At 39.0% G+C, this 19,186-nt stretch overlaps 5 protein-coding genes across 6 annotated transcripts in view; 2 read left to right on the top strand and 3 right to left on the bottom strand.

Annotated features, from left to right (window-relative positions):
- The window catches only part of Spn (protein phosphatase 1 regulatory subunit spinophilin), a 60,473-nt gene extending 58,477 nt beyond the window's left edge, over nt 1-1,996 (top strand). The window contains exon 23 of the mRNA XM_077434043.1: nt 1,230-1,996. Coding sequence (XP_077290169.1) covers nt 1,230-1,236 — 7 coding nt within the window. The 3' untranslated portion in view covers nt 1,237-1,996. The remainder of the gene's footprint in view (nt 1-1,229) is intronic.
- On the bottom strand, nt 1,108-5,511 carry LOC143913999 (uncharacterized). Its single transcript, XM_077434070.1, has 7 exons — nt 5,319-5,511; nt 4,397-4,571; nt 2,852-3,011; nt 2,651-2,781; nt 2,055-2,580; nt 1,897-1,982; nt 1,108-1,819 (listed from the first exon to the last, which is right to left on the bottom strand). Exons 1-7 carry the CDS (start codon nt 5,372-5,374, stop codon nt 1,772-1,774), a joined length of 1,182 nt encoding a protein of 393 aa, XP_077290196.1. The 5' UTR covers nt 5,375-5,511; the 3' UTR covers nt 1,108-1,771.
- Nucleotides 5,512-7,107: 1,596 nt separating this feature from the next.
- On the top strand, nt 7,108-8,604 carry LOC143914007 (18S rRNA aminocarboxypropyltransferase). Its single transcript, XM_077434086.1, has 3 exons — nt 7,108-7,751; nt 7,818-8,068; nt 8,131-8,604. The coding sequence occupies exons 1-3, from the start codon at nt 7,486-7,488 to the stop codon at nt 8,349-8,351; spliced, it is 738 nt and encodes a 245-aa protein (XP_077290212.1). The 5' UTR covers nt 7,108-7,485; the 3' UTR covers nt 8,352-8,604.
- On the bottom strand, nt 8,427-10,445 carry LOC143914008 (uncharacterized). 2 transcript variants are annotated; one of them, XM_077434088.1, is made up of 4 exons: nt 9,841-10,445; nt 9,354-9,584; nt 9,110-9,274; nt 8,427-9,022 (listed from the first exon to the last, which is right to left on the bottom strand). In XM_077434088.1, the coding sequence occupies exons 1-4, from the start codon at nt 9,970-9,972 to the stop codon at nt 8,882-8,884; spliced, it is 669 nt and encodes a 222-aa protein (XP_077290214.1). In that variant the 5' UTR covers nt 9,973-10,445; the 3' UTR covers nt 8,427-8,881. The 2 variants fall into 2 exon arrangements, with proteins under 2 accessions (XP_077290214.1, XP_077290213.1); XM_077434087.1 differs by having other exon boundaries at nt 8,597-9,022; nt 9,847-10,012.
- A 4,139-nt stretch (nt 10,446-14,584) lies between these two features.
- LOC143914332 (sodium/bile acid cotransporter 7-B-like) lies at nt 14,585-18,594 on the bottom strand. The gene is made up of 7 exons (XM_077434521.1): nt 18,459-18,594; nt 17,533-17,795; nt 17,239-17,458; nt 16,028-16,178; nt 15,699-15,960; nt 15,016-15,132; nt 14,585-14,943 (listed from the first exon to the last, which is right to left on the bottom strand). The coding sequence occupies exons 2-7, from the start codon at nt 17,645-17,647 to the stop codon at nt 14,789-14,791; spliced, it is 1,020 nt and encodes a 339-aa protein (XP_077290647.1). The 5' UTR covers nt 17,648-17,795; nt 18,459-18,594; the 3' UTR covers nt 14,585-14,788.
- Between the last annotated feature and the right edge of the window lie 592 nt (nt 18,595-19,186).

The raw sequence follows: 19,186 nt of genomic DNA, 5'->3' as shown, positions 1-19,186 counted from the left end.
TGTATATGATAATAATTTTCTAACAATTAATAATATTAACTAATTTGGATTATATTTTTTACTCTACGTCACTTTACGAGTTAGAACTAAATTTTAAGAGGCTAAAATCAAAATTTTAACAGTAAACACGCTGACAGTGACAGTTCACGCGCATGCGCAGAAGGCTTTGCGCCTGTCACAGATATAGTACCTGCAAATAGCCACAACCAAAAAAAATGGCACAAATTCGTTCGTTTATATTATTATTATATATATGTAATAAAAACAATGAAATGCACCACTTTTTTCACTTTCGTTCGGGACCAATAGTTTTATTTAATCGTATACTTTACACTGTTGGTTTCAAAATGTTCTCCGTTGCGCGTGTTACAGGTGAGGTTAGGTGCAAATTATACATACCTGCTCTTTTGATGTAATTAATAATGTCCGCATATAATAAAAATGGATCATTCGCGTGGATAAACGCTACAATGTCTTATATCTAGATGATAAATAACAATTTTAAATTGTAATTACGTATTATTATGTATTTATTATTAAATTAATGCAAAATTTTCTATATAAAATATATCTAGAGACGTACATTTATACAGCATTCCAATACGATCCTTAGAAATGGTAACTATATTATCCTTTACCTGTGACAATATGTATATTATTGTGTCGGCATTTGAAATGTATTATTATTATTCGATTTAATTGTGAGTGTAATAATATTCGACATAACCTGAAAATTCGTTCGGATCTTTTTCTTTGTTTGTTTGGATATATCCTAAGTATGAATATGTATTTTTTTTTTTTTTTAAATATAGATGCACCAATTGCAAACTAGATAATAACGTAGGCACAAAATCAAAATTTTTTTAATATATTTTATTTATTTTTGTCGTATTTGTATACAATATACATACATATATAATATTTTTTCTCTATTGAACATTTTTCCTGTATATATGAATTAGCATCTAATGTTGATTTTCTTGTATTGAAACGATTTTGTATTCGAAAAATAGATAGTGATAATTTATTTGAAAATAAATAATTGTGAAGTGAATCATCTTTCAGTCCATCCTCAATATTTACACGTTGAAAATAAAACCAATTTTACATATATATATAATAGTGCTCTTTATTCGGCAGATTTATTTCAGCGTATATAATAATAACAAATATTTAACATACAATTAACACTTTACATAACTAATAAAATACAAATTTTTACTTTACAGACCCTGAAGTAGATTTCGGATGTGCTGGCCGAGTGTTTTTCTTGTGCATGTGGACCGAATAGTGTCTTCAGGAGTCTTTTACGTACAATTATAATATATAAACTATACATAGACATGTTTAACCGTTGAAAGTTTTCAAAAGGCAATTCTCTTTATTGTTGATTTCATGTACAAAATTATAGGCACACTTATGTGTGTGCTTCTATTATTATTATTATAAAAATATTGATTATACAAATATTAGTACATATGTATATGGAAATTTAAAGCAAACGATTCAACTATCGGTAATCTCGAAAATTTATACAAAGGGAATGTGAAATAATATACATAATAATACTATATATTAGCAAAAATGTGTTGAAATTTTAAATAAAATCACACAATATATGAATACATATGTAGACATTCAAGCAAATATTATTTTACAATTTTTTCTTTTTATGTAAGAATGATCTTTGGGTAGCGATTATTATTAACAAAAAAAAGAAGGGGGCTATAAATATAATATGATTAAATGAATGCATGTGTAATGTACAAAATTATTGCTCTTTTTTATTCATGCTTTGTTGATAGCTCGGCGGTTGCTCCTGCAAGATGGATGAAAAAATAATACAAACAGTTCCAAATTGAGTAAACAATAAAATTAATTCGATATAATACTGACATAATATGCGGGCGGTGGAACGAAAGCCATTTGTGGTCGATTGGGATCATAGTAAGCACTCTGAGCTGCTTCAGCTGCTTTAGCATCTAAACGCAAAGTCAAAATCAAAAAAAAATTCTAAATCTTAAAGATTCTTCGTCTTCAACCGTCATGCGTACCGTTCAAACCGCCTGGTGCAGGTGCCTGTGGATTCTGCGGAGCCGAGGCTCCTGAATATGGAGTTCCCGCTTGAGGTCCTGGATACCCCTGCGGGCCAGGATATCCTTGAGGACCTCCTGGCCCCGTTGGGCCATAACCTTGAGGTCCGGGCGCCGACGGACCATAGCCTTGAGGTCCTGGACCGTAACCTTGAGGTCCTGGCGCTCCTGGACCGTAACCTTGCGGTCCGGGCGCTCCTGGACCGTAACCTTGCGGTCCGGGCGCTCCTGGACCGTAACCTTGTGGTCCGGGCGCTCCTGGACCGTAACCTTGCGGTCCTGGCGCTGATGGTCCGTATCCCTGCGCACCGGGGTACCCTGGAGGTGCTGGATACCCTGGATTCGAATAGTCGGGGGGACTGGAGTATCCTGGAGGAGCAGCGAATCCTCCAGCCTGATTAGGATTAGATCCCATGTTGATACCTGGATATGGTGGTGGACTGCTAGACATGAATACTGAATCTGGAGGCGGGCGGTCCGGAAAAGCCTGGAAGTAATATCACATTGACGATTCCGAAGTCGTGATGTAATAAAATCATCATTAGATTTTTTCTTACGTCAACGGGAGGTACCCATCCGTAGTATCCTTGAGGAGGAGGAGCGTAAGCGGGAGGAGGAGCTGCATACCATGGGTCAGTCGGTGGAGAATATGGTGGAGGAGCATCACTGGCGCGCATACCTCTAGTTGCTGAAACATAAACAATGATGAAATGAGATGATGAAAACTTCAATACTGCAATGGTGATTTATAATCATACCCATATGAGCAGCTTTCAACATTACTTGTCCGAATTCGATAGCCCCTCCGGATTTGAAAGTCAGCTTGAATTTAGCTTCGCCGATCCAATTACCATTGTCCTGCGCTCGAACCTTTCCTTTTATATAGTTTGCACCGAACAATGGTTGTTCGATTCCAACCTTGAAACATTTCAAACACAAAACTCATTAGACAAACAGCATAGTTCGTTGGTTGCATTAATGTACCCGGGTTCAAGCCCTGGGTTGACCTAGATTGGAAAAGAATTTATTCAAAGTATTTCTGCTGGTCATACTTGGATATTTGTGACTCCTAGTCGATCATTTCCTATCGGAGTTTGCCAATTTATCTGATCTCATTGTTGAAACGGTTCCTCATCAAATTTGCAAAACCATCCTACCCACTATTTGAATATGATTTCAAATTTACATACATATATACAAGTTTATAATATCATAGGTGTAGCTGCTCAGGGGCAGCCCGTAATGGCAATATGGGAAAATATAAATTTATTTAAATAATAAAACAACTCTAATCCTAGACGAAAATATACGGACTCAAACCAATAGCTGTTTATGCAAACCAGCAGAATACACTAGTGCTTAGCATATAATTCTTTGAACAGAGTGGTCACAGATTCAAATCCCACGGGTTTTGAATGCTGGCCAGATCTTGAATTTGTGACTCCAGACTCCAGTATCAGATTTTCATTGAAACGGTTCCAACAAATTGGCAACCGATTTCGCTGAATTGTATGAAATGCTGCAAATTTTCAAATTTGACCATAGATGTCTCTGTGGATATTGGGGACGCGATAATTGGTTCAACGAAAAAATGTACTTAGCCGTATCCAATATTTACTTATTTAAATTGAAAAAAAAAAAAAACTTTTTAAGCGTATGAACTGCAGATTACATTGAATTAGTTTATATGTCAGGGCTTCTTGACCGTCTCCAAAATTTTCTTTATTTCAAATTAATAATTTACTTTTTATAAACACTGTACATTTTGTCGTTGAAACTTTTGGACTTGCACCAATTGTCGTGTAACCGTGGATATTAATTTATATATTATAATAATTGATGGATATTAATGTACAATGTTTCTGGCCAGGAAGGCGCATTGGGGTTACCTGTTAGGCCTTCCTGGTATAAATTGAAGATAAAATAAAAATACTTATAAAGTCACTAGTGGCGGATTTACACACAGGCTTCCAATTGAACAAGGACAATTTGAAAAATAAATTTTTGATGAATTATCATTGTTTTTCTATACCAATCATGAAAGCAGATTCACTTTCCGAAGAAAAGGAGCATTCTTTATTTTACTAAATGCATCATATTTCCGAGAACCTCCATATTTGCAGTATAAATAAAGTTTTACTTTTATTATTTTCTCAAAATATCACGACGATAAGTCAATGGAGGCGTTTATGCGCGCACGTACGCATTTCCGAAAATGGCTTCCGTCTTCATTCGTTAGCCGAAAACAAATTTCAGCAGCTCTAGGGGTGAGCCAGGACTAGTTGTTGGTATATTATACTCACATCATTCAAGGAGACGAAAGGGAAGCTGAACGATCTCATCGCATCGTTGACACTTTTGGCGTTGAATATCATACGATGTGTCGTCAAATACATCCGACCCGTTTTAGTGCCTCGGAATTCGGGCGATTCTTGGCCCCCGAACTCGACGGACACATTGTCAGAGAATAGTAGTATTCTGAAACAGGAAAAAAATGATTAAAATCAAATCAATCGAACGATAGTATTTATGTGCGTACATTTTTTTATTATCAAACTTAACAATGCTCAAGTTTGAACTATGATTATATGACTAATCATTTTTCATAATGGTACTAAATGTAATATGCGCTTAAAAAGGTAAACACGAACAGCGGCTAAGTAAACAAATGATTATTACAGCGCAAACATTCTTATGAGTTTATTTATAAACTGTATGATAATTTATATTGTATAAAAAGTACAATTCATACAACAACAAAAAACACTCCACTTAACACAATGTAAAAACAAATATTAAAGTGTTGTTGCTAAGGTAAGCTAATCTAACAGATTTCCAAGAGTTTCCATAAACTTTTAATTTCAAATATGAAGAAAATACAGCATGCATTGTGACGGATATAAGTATTACCTGCTAAAATTAGATTGTACAATTTTATATAGTATTTATCACAACAAAATCAAAAAGATTTTCTTCCCAAAGAAGAGTCTTATCAAAAGACGTTCGTAAAATGGTGGCCGTATAAAATGAAAGTGTGATAATTGCACTAATGAAGTGAAATGACGGCATGGATATTTCTAGAAGGAAGTAGACAGTTTCGTTTCTGTTGCGAGTTGTATATGTGTGGGATGGATGATTTGTAGTGGAGTGAGCGTTAGTTGATGTAATGAAGTGGAATGTCGTGCAATGGAAGAATAAAGAGAACAGGTTCGACGAAGTAAATACCCTTCTCCAGCGTGGATGAGGACTCCACTCTCGGCGTGAGCCGTGTTTAGTGACATTTCGCTGCTTGATGCACTTCTGTCAGTCCAGACGATGCGTCACAACGTAACTATCGAACGCACTATCGAATGACACGGACCTGACGCAGCTGTCACTGACACGGATACCATACTCGCATGATCCAGATGTGTCTCAGACAGTGTTGCCACACTCGATCGTTTTCTTACTTCATGTTCCCCTTCGATCAAGATTTAAACTGGGTGAGAGAGACGCTACAGTTATTGGCCGCTTGCATTTTTAAATAAAAGAGTATTAATCTTGTCTAGTTACTACGTCGTCTTGTTTACTATTATTGCGTAAGGGTGGGTTCGGGATCTATATAAAAGGGAAAAATCGTTTCATTATATTGTTTCGTAGGGGTGGGTGGAGGATCCAAGTAAAAGGCCAAAGTCGTTTCATAGTGTAGGCTACTACTAGGCTAGGATGCTACTACTCCACTTAATTGCAAAAGCATTTATGTGTTGATTTATTATTATTATTATTTTTTTTTTATATTATATTCTGTGAATGTGTGTGTGTGTGAGTGTGCGTTTGATTTTTAGGTGTGTGTATGTATGTGTGTGTGTGTGTGCTTGCGTGCTTATGCACGCATAATCATGCGTACATGTATGTTTACTTGAGGTGTGCGTGCATTCGCACGGCACATCTCAGGTTTTGTTTCCTACCGCATGCGCGCTTTATGTGTTCATGCGTTGTTGTTAATTTTGTACTTGGTTATGTACAGTGTGGTTTTTTTATTAGAACAGTGATGTGCGGTTGTTCTTATGCGATATTCATGAACAACCGTCTCGTTCTCCGACGAAAGGGTCTCTTGGACTGTATTCGTCGGGGGGGTGGTGGCCTCATGTTGAGGGCTTTAAGGGTCAAATTCCGTGACCTTTAAAGCGGGCTTAGTATAGTGTAGGCGGGGTAGGAAGTGTTGACCGTATCCCAGCCTAATGAAACACTGTTGTGTTTGTTTGAATAATTTATTTTTATTATTTAGTTTGAGTATAAAAGTGTATAAATATGTTGTTGAAGCGGTTATGTTCTGGAAGTTCTCTAAGTGACTGGAATCGGCTGAGTTTTGGAAGTTCTAGAAGCGGCTGGATTCGGCTGTGTTGTGGAGCGGTTCTTCCATGTTGTTGTTGCAGGTTGAGTGAGTCTGCCTCTGTTGCTGGTCGGCTGCTTCTAGCTGACTGGTTGTTGGTATAGCATGGTCTGTTGCTGGCTGTTGGGCCCGCTGTGCGGGTTTATATAGTAGTCCGCTGTATGCGGTTCGTGTGCAAGTTATGCGAGGAATGTGGTTTGTTCGGTTTGGTTTATTAGGGTGGAATATTCTCGAATATGTGGCGTCGTCCCACTCGATTTAGTTTTTATCGCCCTTTGTTCCAGTGGGTCTGGATGTTTGTTCAATGGGTTAGAAGGTAGTTGTTGTTTGTACAGCTGCACTTTAATGGATGCAGGTGTTTTTCGACTTCGCGTCGTTCTGCTTGATTTGTTGGGGTGGAAGTTTATCGACTCGAGATGACGTCAATGGTTGAGCGTGAGAAATGTATTCTCCGTCGCAATAGATGTTTCGATTGCGATGACGAGATTCCTACAACACTAAAACTGGTCATGAGAAAACTGGCCACACCCTAAAACTGGTCACGAGAAAAATGGTCACACCCTAAAATCGGTCACGAGAAAACTGGTTGACCGATTTTAGGGTGTGTCCAGTTTTCTCGTGACCAGTTTTAGTGTGACGGGTGATCACGTGTGACCGATCTAGAGCGACCAGTTGTCCTGTGATCGGTTCACATTTGACTAGTAATCACCGAACCTCAAGACACACACACACAGACATTCAATTTTATATATAGATAGCCCTTATAGGTAAAACAGTAATTAAGATACAATTGAGAAATTCCAAAAACACTACGACTTGATGACTCCAACCCCTAATATTGTATTATTAAAAATAAACGCCATAAAGAGTATGGCCAGTATTAGGGCCAACATTTTAAACAAAATACGAATGTCAAATCAAAATACATAACCTCAAAAATTTACCATGATGACGGATTAAACTCAATATATACATTTAGTTTTATATAATTATCCGAATAGACATTTCAAGCGATTCGGGATGAAAAGAAATAAGGAAAAATGCTATCGCAAAAAGGGGAACGCACGCCCCTCCAAGTCCACCATGCAGTACGCCGAAAGGGCCACAGAATTGGAAGGAAACAATAGCGACAGTAGCAACGAAAACAATTCAGACGAAGAGCCTCAAATAGTGCAACCGCAATTCCCGGTAGCCATGTGGGACCTCAACCACTGCGATCCCAAAAAATGTTCTGGCAGAAAACTTTCCAGACACAACTTGATAAAAACTCTCAAACTAGGGCAAAGGTACTATCAGAAGAAATTCATAATTCAACAATTTTATTATTACTAAAAATTGCAATCATTTAACAGATTTCCAGGATTAGTGCTAACACCCGTAGGCACCCAATGCATATCACCAAACGACCGGCAAATAATCGAAACCAACGGCATCGCCGTTGTAGATTGCTCGTGGGCTAAAATAGACGAAACTCCTTTCCACAAAATGCGCACTCCGTATCCGAGACTGTTACCTTTTTTAGTAGCTGCCAATCCCGTCAACTATGGAAAACCCTGCAAGCTCACCTGCGTAGAAGCGATAGCAGCCACCATGTATATAACAGGTTAAACTGAATGAAACTTATTGATTCATCTTTTGTATGTTACTTAATGAAATTTATTACAGGTCATAAGCAAGAGGCCGAGTTCTATTTGTCTAAGTTTTCTTGGGGACATTCGTTTCTTTCTTTGAACGGTGAACTTTTGGAATCGTACTCTAAGTGTACTGATAGTAGTAGCGTTGTAGAAGAACAACAGAAGTATCTCAACCAACCGAAGCCGGTCCACGACGATAGACTTATGATTTCATCTTCGGAGAGTGAAGGCTCCGAGGAGTGCAGCGAATGATCTTTGCTTTTATTTTATAAGATGTATAATATATTTTTGTTATTTATATGGGAGTCATTAAATAAAATACCATATGAATTATTTACTTATTTATTTAAGAACATAAATGTTTGAAAAACAAGCTTACAAAATCTAAATCTTACAAATTACTTATACTGGAAAATACGCATTAAAGAAATGATAATACACATACCAATTTAAAAAGTTAGGTTTGGTAAAATTACTTAAAACGAGACATTCTCTTTCGGAACAGAAAATATTTTGTATTTACTCTTAACATCTAAATGAAACAACCCTAAACTCGCACACCCTTCAAGTGCATTTGAACAACCCACTAGACGGGGGTGGAGGAATGATTCTTAAAATATACATTCAGATCTGGATCGATGAGATTTTTTCTTCGGTGGTTAGATAGATAGTAGTCAAAATGTTTGAATTCGTCGAGAACTATATTATTAAATGTAAGATGGCACTCTCGAGTGTATGCGGAGTCAAAGAGGTTGCCGACGTCCAATCTAAGCGACGCTCCATTAATGTTTGTCTTTAACTTTTACAAGGTCATCTAGGTTTAGGGCGACGCAAATTTCCTTAGTGTCTGTCTTGGGATTCTTATCCAAAATTTCCGTGATCGGATAGTAGTTTTCGCGATGATCCACGTTCCATCCCGAATACTGAAACACAACAAGAAACTCCATTAGTATATAAAAAAAAATCCCGAGACCCGAATCGGAAGGTGGGGGGGGGACGGCTTCACTTACGACGCATGTACATTTGTGGAGAGTCTTTCCGTTGGACGCCATCGGCACATACTTCTGAAGCAGTGCTTTACCGTCGATTTTCCATAAAAATAAATCTTCCAGTTTAGATGTGACGGCACCACCGTCCCACTTGACGTCGCTCTTTAACAGCACGAAATTCCCAGACTGAAAACACAACACAAGTAAACAGATTAGTACATGCAATTGGAAGTTTGACTTTGATCAGTGGAATGGAATATGTTACATGGTAATGCTTCGGAACGTCTTTAGACTGCTCAGAGTCGGATTTATTCCCGTCGGAGCCATTCTTATCCTCGTCGGACTCGTCCTCCACGTCTTCGTCCCCTTCTTCCGGCTCCACCTCCTCGTCTTCCGGCTCGCTCTCCTCGGACGTGGACTTCTTCCGTTTTTTCTTTTGGGTATTGTTAATCACCGGTTTGATCGCTCTCTTGCGGCCTCCACCACGACCTCCACCCTATAAAGAAACCAAAATATAGATACTGCAGACATATATATATATGTACTCATATAATCTTATCTTCGGTATAGAATATGGACAGGTCGATTAGAGTTAGATAAGGCAGGTAGGGGGAGTGCCGATTGTAACATTACAAAGTGAAAATGGACATGGCGGGAGATGGAGGTTAGGTGTGGGGTGTGGGGAGTGGGGAGTGGGGCGTGGGGGGAGGCTTGTGGGGTAGGGGGTAGGGGAGAGGGGAGGGGGCGCGTACCGTGACGGGCGCGGGGGGCGCTGCGTCCGGAGTCCAGTCCTCGCCAGAGTCGTTGAAGTCTTCAGGTTCGTCGGCCATCTCTGACACCGAGGATTCTTCTTCGGAGCGACGGCCGGCCGGACGCCGTCTCATGCGAGCTCAAGATCACGCGCGAAAGCAATCCACTCGGCGTGGTGCAGTCCGTCTCGCTCTCTCTCTGCCGATGTGCGCTCTCGCCGGCTCGCTCGCTCGCTCGCTCTCTCCCAAGCGTTGCTCGGCCGAATTAAATGGCGCTCGACGCTGAGCTCGACGCTGAGCCCGGCGCGGAAACCGGCGACCGGCGAAAGGACGGCAGCGAAACGAAACCAAAGCCCACGCCGGCTCGCTCACGCTGCACCATAGACGACCCGCGCGCCTTCCGGGACGCTCGATCGCTCTCCCCCAACCGCCACGCATCCCTCCGTTACGTTTTTCCGTCCCGTTCCCCCTTATAATATTTCGGTTATATTTTAGAACGCCTTTTCAACTATATATCCACCGATGAAAATATTCATTTCCATAATATTTCGATCCGCCGATTAAAATTATGAGGCGCGTGTTCCACTCGTAAAAATTTCTTACTTGTGCTCGTTCATTCCTTGCCCGTGTGTTCATACGTTACTGCTTAAAAGTAGTCAATTGCAAAAATAGCTAGAATCGTTATCCACACACATTTTAGATCTAAATTTTACACACATTTTAGATTGTAGGAATCTCGTCGTCGTCATCGTCATCGAAACCTTCGAGAATATTCCGCAACAACAAAATACATCGAGCGGAACAGCATCAAGCATTCCAGAAAATACTACGCCTCGACGAAAGTGCATTCCTCTTGTACGCATCAACAACTAAATGCTCGTACGACCACTTCCATCAAGCGTTCCAGAAAATTCTACGCCTCGACAAGAGTGCATTCCTTTCTTACGCATCAACAAACCACCACCATCGGTCAGGCGATTCCAGAAACACTATAAAAGGAGGTACAACCCAAACAACGCCAGTCGACACACAGCAGCAGACCAGTCAACATACAGCTCCTGACCAGCCACCACTACACTACGCGGACTTGGAAGATCAACCAGCCGGACGAGCCAGCAACACACTGCCGTATCCAGAGACCTTCCGAACATAGCCGAACAACGAGCCAGCAACACACTGCCGCATCCAGAGACCTTCTGAACATAGCTGAATGCCGAGCCAGCGACACTCTACCATATCCAGAGACCGCTGAACGACATACTTTTGCCCACAAATACCATACCTTTGTACAACCATAGGCAAACAATAAAACTTTATAAAACTAGCACAACAGTGTTTCGTTAGGCCGGGATACGGTCAACACACATAGTACCCCGCCTACAAGATCAAACTCTTTCTTGACGGTCTCCGTGACGAGCCAGAATGTTAAATTACAGAAGACACAAATATCGGAAGGCAAAGATCGAAAATCGAAAGATCTTAAGTCGAAAGATCAAAAAAAAAAAAATGGTACATGGTAAATGGTACAAACTCACGTACCTACTCACTTAATTTGCGCGAACAGGATACAACAGGAACAAGAGGAACATGCTTTTCCTCCTGTATTCTGTGCTCGCACATTAATACGGGAGGAAAACACCCCTCAGTTAGTGGCGACAAGATCTCCAACGAAATTTGTATGTAATGGCATATCTAGGTTATTCTACATCTATGAGTAGAACCGGTCGCCGTGACGAGACAGAATGTTAAATTACAGAAAACACAAATATCGGAAGGCAAAGATCGAAAATCGAAAGATCTTAAGTCGAAAGATCAAAAAAATAGGGTGCATGGTAAACGGTACATACTCACTTAATTTGCGCGAGCAGGATACAACAGGAACAAGAGGAACAGGCTTTTCCTCCAGTATTAATGTGCGCGCGCAGAATACGGGAGGAAAAGCCTGTTCCTCTTGTTCCTTTTGTATCCTGCTCGCGCAAATTAAGTGAGTATGTACCGTTTACCATGCACCCTTTTTTTTTGATCTTTCGACTTAAGATCTTTGCCTTCCGATATTTGTATTTTCTGTAATTTAACATTCTAGCTCGTCGCGTAGATCCCTTTCTTGAATATATGTACATATGTATTTCCAAGTATTCCGTATGTACTTCCAAGTATTCCGGTTTTGGGCTTTTTAAGGTCTGTTCATACCTATTCAGCACGACCCGTATCCTGCAGGTACCCTGCAAGTGCGGATAGTATTCTTTGGTACATTATGTGGACGTATTCATACTCCATTCGCGCATGCGCATTAACGCATTCATGCGCGTCCATATAGAATGTACCAAAGAATACTATCCGCACTTGCATGACACCTGCAGGATACGGGACGTGCTGGATAGGTATGAACAGACCTTTACTCGGTGACCGTTACTACATCGAAAGTGACTTGAGCGAATGTCGAAAGATCGAAATTTTTTCGCGATTTTTATGACGATATGTGAAATAGTCCGTTTACCATGCATACATTCTTTTAGTCTTTCGACTTTCGATGCAGTGACCCAGACTCCGTTTGAAAATTATATATTGATTTAAAATATTTTTGTCACGACTTAAAAAATGGTTGTCCTTTTGTTACCTACAGCAGGGCAGCCAACAGTTATTATTTGTCAAGTACAACCTAAGTAATTCCCAGAATCTAGGAAGTCAGAGCGACAAGGACGAAGACGCATATAGCTTTAATGCTATTGATTCACATTCTCAATAGCATTAAAAATGTGAATCAATACAGTTTTTAATACTTTTAATTTTTTTATCGTCCCCCCGGTTTTTTTCCCGATATCTACAACTCTCGTGATCAACGCAGTCTGGAACGGGGCTGATGACCAAATTGAAGATGGGTCTGGCTGCCGTCTGATACTGTCGTTCTCGGGTTTACCTGGCGGGATTAATCTACGGCCGGAAACAGGAATACCAATTTAATTATTGGTCATTGGCGCCGTCCACATTCATATTATGGATGGGCGTACGAAGTAAAACGACGGAATTGTTGAAAACACGCGGGAGGAAAGGAAGTAAAATCGCGGCAAACTCACATGGCCGAGCTGGTTCCTCGCAGAATGGTGACTGAAACTCGACCATTTCCTAGAGCCGCTACAATATTAATCGTGTGTGTGGAAGACGTAAAGAGGGTGTAGGCGGGGTAGGAAGTGTTGACCGTATCCCAGCCTAACGAAACACTGTTGTGCTTGTTTTAAGTTGTTTTATTGTTTGCCTAAATATTGTACAAGTGTATTAGAATATTTGAGGAAGTTTTCTCGAAGCGGCTATTGGCTGTTGACTTGGTGTCGTGATGGCTGCTGGATCTGCAATGTGTCGTTGCTCTGGATCCGGCTGAGTTGCAAGCGTTCTTCCATTGTAGGGTAGTGTAGTGGTAGCTGGTCAGATGCTGGATGTCGACTGCTGTCGTGGTGGCTGCTGCCTGTTGACTGGTCTGCTGCTGTGTGTTGACTGAAGTTGTCTGGGTTGGATCTCCTTTTATATTGTTTTTGGGGTTCCACGTGACTTTACTGGCGATTGATTCTGAGAACCGCAGGTGGTGTTTACGTGTGCAAGTTATGCGAGGAATGTGGTTTCGTTGTTAGGGTGGAATATTCTCGAATATGTGGCGTCGTTCCACTCGATTTAGTTTTTATCATCCTTTGTTCCAGTGAGTCTGGATGTTTGTTCAATGGGTTACAATGTAGTTGTTATTTGTGCACTTTAATGGTTGCAGGTGTTCTTTGACTTCGCGTCGTTCTGCTTGATTTGTTGGGGTGGAATTTTCTTGACTCAAGATGACGTCAATGGTTGAGCGTGAGAAATGTATTCTCCATCGCAATAGATGTTTCGATTGCGGTGACGAGATTCCTACAAGGGCGACGCCACAAAAGTTAAAAAAATAAGAGCCCTGTACCAGGTGTGGCTCAAATATATAGGCCGAAGTATTGTAGCAACTTTTGATAAACGGATTATTTCGCACATTGTGATAGTGCACACGACAATCGTTGCCATGAAAATCGCGAATACGGAATATCTGGAACTCGAATTCTCGTTAGTATGCTAGTTGGTGTGAATAACTCTCGATGAATGGAGTTTTTGGGTGCCAGACGTTCCGTGATCGAGATTTTAGTGACGTGTAGGGAATCGCCTTGTGGAATAATCACCGAACCCACCTTTTATATGAAAAAAACTAAATACGCCACTGCCTGTTACATTACCGAATATATTTTGTACCCTTGATGGTGCTCCAGTTCACTATTCATTGATAACATCATTAATTTGCTGTCGTAAGTCAGCATATTTGGGCAAATCTAGTCTACCAATTGCTGATCGACTCTTGCCGGCCAATAAGATATCGGCACTCACCGACCAATCAACGCCAATTAATATATGTAATTTAATAAATTGATATTCAAAATCATCATGGCTGCTTGCGACAAACGACTACATCTACCTACCGACTGTTTCTTCGATTCTAAAAATTCCGTTTTCCATTCAAGCAACAATACTATCATTATTAATATCTACATGTCTATTTTATACCACGTTTCATTGTCCGAGAACAAACACTAGAACTTGATACTTATTAGTGGATCAGTTTTGTAACGAATATTCAGCACAAACAAACGTCTTAATACGAATTTCATGAGTCGGCACAATAAAACAATACAATTGTGCATTTATCTTCTTACTGCCAAAGCAAAATAAAAAAGTGTAGTATTTCTTTAAATAATGATTATCTATCATACTTCCTTCTCAATGAGAATATCATCATCGAATATAAGCATCACAAATGAAGTAAAACAAAATTATAACAATACAATAAATAATACATTTATTTTAAATGATATGATGAATTTACATGGCATTAACAAAAACGCACATCGAATATTGGATAAACAATGACATATTTAAGATATGTATGGAGTTTCTAGAGTGGAAGACGTCTTCCTTTAGTCCACTTTGCTAGTGATGGTGCAATAAGGGAACCGAGGAGTAATTGACAAGGATGATAAATCAGCAGAGGAAGTCCTGTCCGCGATGCATGCGATAATCCATGATACATTATCCGGAGAATGGGCACACCTGTTAAAAAATGAAAGAACATTATACTGTCAACTTATTACATACATGATTATTAGTTTAACACTATTATACCTAATGTGAGAGACTTATGAGTCGAACAAAATACAGCAGCTACGGTATCCTGAGGAGTGAACTGATGAATAGCGATCCAAAAGCTCAAACCACTAAGTATTGCTTGGAGTAATACGACTTTAAAAATAAAAAAAAGAGATTATACACTGTAAAATACAACCCTTTGCCCGCGGCAATAAATATAGCGAACAAGCCCTGTACGTGGCACCTTTTTCGCGAATTTGGCAATCGAGTTTTCGACCTTAAATACAGATTTTAATATTTACTCAAGTAACCAGATATGTTAATTAACACATAAAGTATTATTTTAAACAATAAAATACATAATATATCTCGTAGTTTTGGATTAATTGTCAAATAATCATTCTTCATAATTGTATGAAGACGTGACGTCACATAAACGAGGTTTCAGTATGGTTCCACAAAAGACTAATGTTGACTGGTATATATTCATTTTAAGCAAATTGAATAATGGCATTCAACTCTCAGTAATATATTCAATCAATTTAGAACCTTAAAAAAGTTGAAATAGGCGTATATAAGCCTCAAAATCCCGTGCAAAGTTCAGAAATTCTATGGAAGACAGCCGCGCTACAGACTTGTCGCCCAAAGCTTCCATAGAAGACGGCCGCGGGCAAACGGTTAAATAAAATTATATTACACTAGCAAATGAGATTTTTCACCTAAAATCACAGTTATTAAGACATCGGTAGCGGTGACTGCCATATCGTGCTCATAAAATGCGTCGCAGAATGTGGTATATATGACGACTAACAGAGCTATCTGTCCGAAGATTATAGGCTTCGTATAGGTGGTCCGAACTGGAGACGGGTTCGAAAGGTCATGCAGTCTTGCAAACATGCGTCCGATACCCAGCGGAAGCAGTACCGTTGCGGATAGCTGCAGTACGGATTGGGTTAAAGGCACTACGGTAGTGGAACCTAGCTGTGGACAAGCTTCACATCAGATTTGCCATGTCGATTTATCACCACACCAAGTACAGAGTACTTACTGAAAACAGTAGAATTATGGGAGTTAGAATGACACCCAATAAAGACCCTATTACTGAGTTGAAAAGAGCCGCTGCTTCATTCCCACCAGCAGCACGGGTCAAAATCACAGCTGAGGAGACTGGAGGTGGCATACAACCAACTGTTATGAGTCTGAAACGTGTTAGATAGAAATAAACCAGATGTTGATATGCAGAAATCCAACACACAAGAGTAACATACATCTAATTTTTTATTTTAACTTTAATTTATACCAAGAAGGTCTAACAGGTAACCCCAATACACCTTCTTGGCCAGAAACCTTGTACATTTGATACAAATATTATCAGTATTGTACAAAGTACATATCAATTAACATCCACAGAGACATTTATGGTCAAATTTGTAAATTTGCAACATTTTATTCAATTCGGCGAAATTCGAGATTGCCGAAAACACGAGCTTTTGCGAGAAACTGAGTAAGGTTGTCAATTTGTTGGAACCGTTTCAATGAAAATCAGATAAATTGGCTAACTCTGATAGGAAACGATCGACCTGGAGTCACAAATACAAGGTCTGGCCAGCAGAAACCAGTGGGATTTGAACCCACTCTGTTCAAAGCATTATATGCTAACCACTAGTCTATTTAAAGCAAATTTTTACTAACCAGCAGTATTCATAGATCAGTGGTTAGCATGTAATGCTTTAAATTGTTTGGTCACGGGTTCATATCTCACTGATTCCTGCTGGCCAGACCTTGAATTTGTGACTTTAGGTCGATCGTTTCCCATTAGAATTTGCCAATTTATCTGATTTTCATTGAAATAGTTCCAACAAATTGGCAACTTTAGTCATTTTCTCGCAAAATCTAGAGTTTTCAGCAATCTCGAATTGTATAAAATGCTGCAAATTTACAAATTTGACCATAGATGTCTCTGTGCATATGTACTTTGTACAATACTGATAATATTTGTATCAAATTTACAATGTTTCTGGCCAAGAATTTGCATTGGGGTTACCTGTTAGGGCTTCCTGGTATAAATTAAAGATAAAAAAAATAAATATATATAACTATAGAAAGAGGCAATAGGAGAGTTTGGTTATTGCTACTTATTACTATCAAAATTTATTACATTTTATAAGAATAATTCATAAATCTATTGGATGTCGATGTATTATTATGTAAATTGGATGGTTATAGTAGAACTATATATAATATGAATGAATAGATTACCCTCTTAAAATCCAAACGTTGACTCCGGCATACCAAAGACACATGGCAATTCCTTGAACTAACACCGGAATCAGTACAAAAGTAAACAGTTGGATAAACGAATGAAGTCTATACTGCTTGAAAACTTTATGCAAAGATTCCGTATTCAATGTCAAGCCGGAGAGTAGAAATATTATAGACACGGCTCCATACTTCACGGTGTATTCCGGCTTCAATGGACCTGCACATGTGTCATTACATTTAATGTCATTTAACGTTTAGATTACTATGTATATGATAGATGCTGTTGCATACCTCCTTTAGCTCCTATGTATGGATTCAAAACGGCCAAAAGTATACTGAAAAAAATTCCTAGTAGGAACCAGTGCTGCTTCAGCAATTTGGTCAAGTCGGGTCTTTTTTTGGGCATTTTGTGGAAAATGAGAGCAGCTGCATGTGTTGTGTAAACCCGAAACAGCTGTCTGACACTTGTCCTCTCACTCCACTGGTTTACCAATACCTACTGCCAACCCACGTCCATTTGATTCAATCTCCAATGTCCAAGTTTGGTAAATTTACTATAATAATTCTACTATAATAATATTGAGATTGTGTGTATGGAAATGATAGCTAATCGATATACTTTCCTTCGATAATATAACTCCGATATAATGGTCATGATTTCTCATATTATTTCAAATTGAAATTTAATGCTAGTATAATTGAAGCTTGAAAATGATTTTAATCTTTTATTTATTTTATCTTTTATCTTAATCTTTTTTTTATTAAATAATAAAATAATCGGATGTGACCAATCCATGACTTTATCTATGTATTTGAGGGTTCGGTGATTACTAGTCAAATGTGAACTGGTCACAGGACAACCGGTCACTCTGGATCGGTCACACGTGATCACCCGTCACACTAAAACTGGTCACAACCGAAAATTGGTCACGAAAAAACTGGTCACACCCAAAACTTAAAAATTGGTCGAATTTTTGGGTGTGACCAGTTTTTTCGTGACTAGTTTTTAGACCAATAAACATGTGGTTCGGTGATTACTAGTCAAATGTGAACCGGTCGCTCTAGATCGGTCACACGTGATCACCCGTCACACCCTAAAATCGGTCAACCAGTTTTCTCGTGACCGATTTTAGGGTGTGACCAGTTTAAGTGTGACGAGTGATTACGTGTGACCGATCTAGAGCGACCGGTTGTCCTGTGACTAGTAGTCCGTTTACCTAAAAATGAATCCCATGTTGTTTATTGTGTGTTTTTGAATGTATTGTGCAATTTTTACCGATGCTTGCGAGTAATATTAACAAACAGATAAGTTTTTATCGGACATACGACGAGCACCAAGCGTCAAATACGACTGATGCTAAAATTATTTATATCTGTCCGTGGACAGAATGTCACTTGACGACAAAAGAACACCTAAAGCCACTTCTATTAATATTAAATTTGTCTGTTTATCGTTTCATCTACACTCGAAATTAAAGATGTATGCAAATATTAAAACAAATAAAATTTGAAAATTGTTTTTTTATTGATTAGTGATAACTATACAAGAAAATTTTCACGATTGGTATCGTTTTTCCAATCCAAATAACGCAATTTTCCCCGGAAAATCCCAAGTGTCAGTCACTGCTTGGAGCCGAAATAACAAAAATAGTGACCATGTGGCATTGAAAATAATCATGCCATACGATAGCGATAAGATTTTCCTCAAACAATACGAGTTGTAAAAATCCAAATTTGATTGATATCGATCAGCTTCCTTAGGCCGTTCGATTCGAGGTCAAACGCTTTAGAAAGTGACGGTTCTTTTGATATCTACATCCGTGTCGAGGCGTGTCACGACTCCAAATCTGCTAATTACCTTATTAAAGATAATACAATTCATTTTAGTTTCGATAATTAACAACATAACATTCGAGTTTTGATAAGACATCATTCGACATCACAC

This window comes from Arctopsyche grandis, chromosome 7 (genome assembly GCF_051622035.1).
Source record: "Arctopsyche grandis isolate Sample6627 chromosome 7, ASM5162203v2, whole genome shotgun sequence".
In the NCBI taxonomy this organism is placed as follows: domain Eukaryota; kingdom Metazoa; phylum Arthropoda; class Insecta; order Trichoptera; family Hydropsychidae; genus Arctopsyche; species Arctopsyche grandis.
This window is presented reverse-complemented; position numbering and strand designations above follow the sequence as displayed.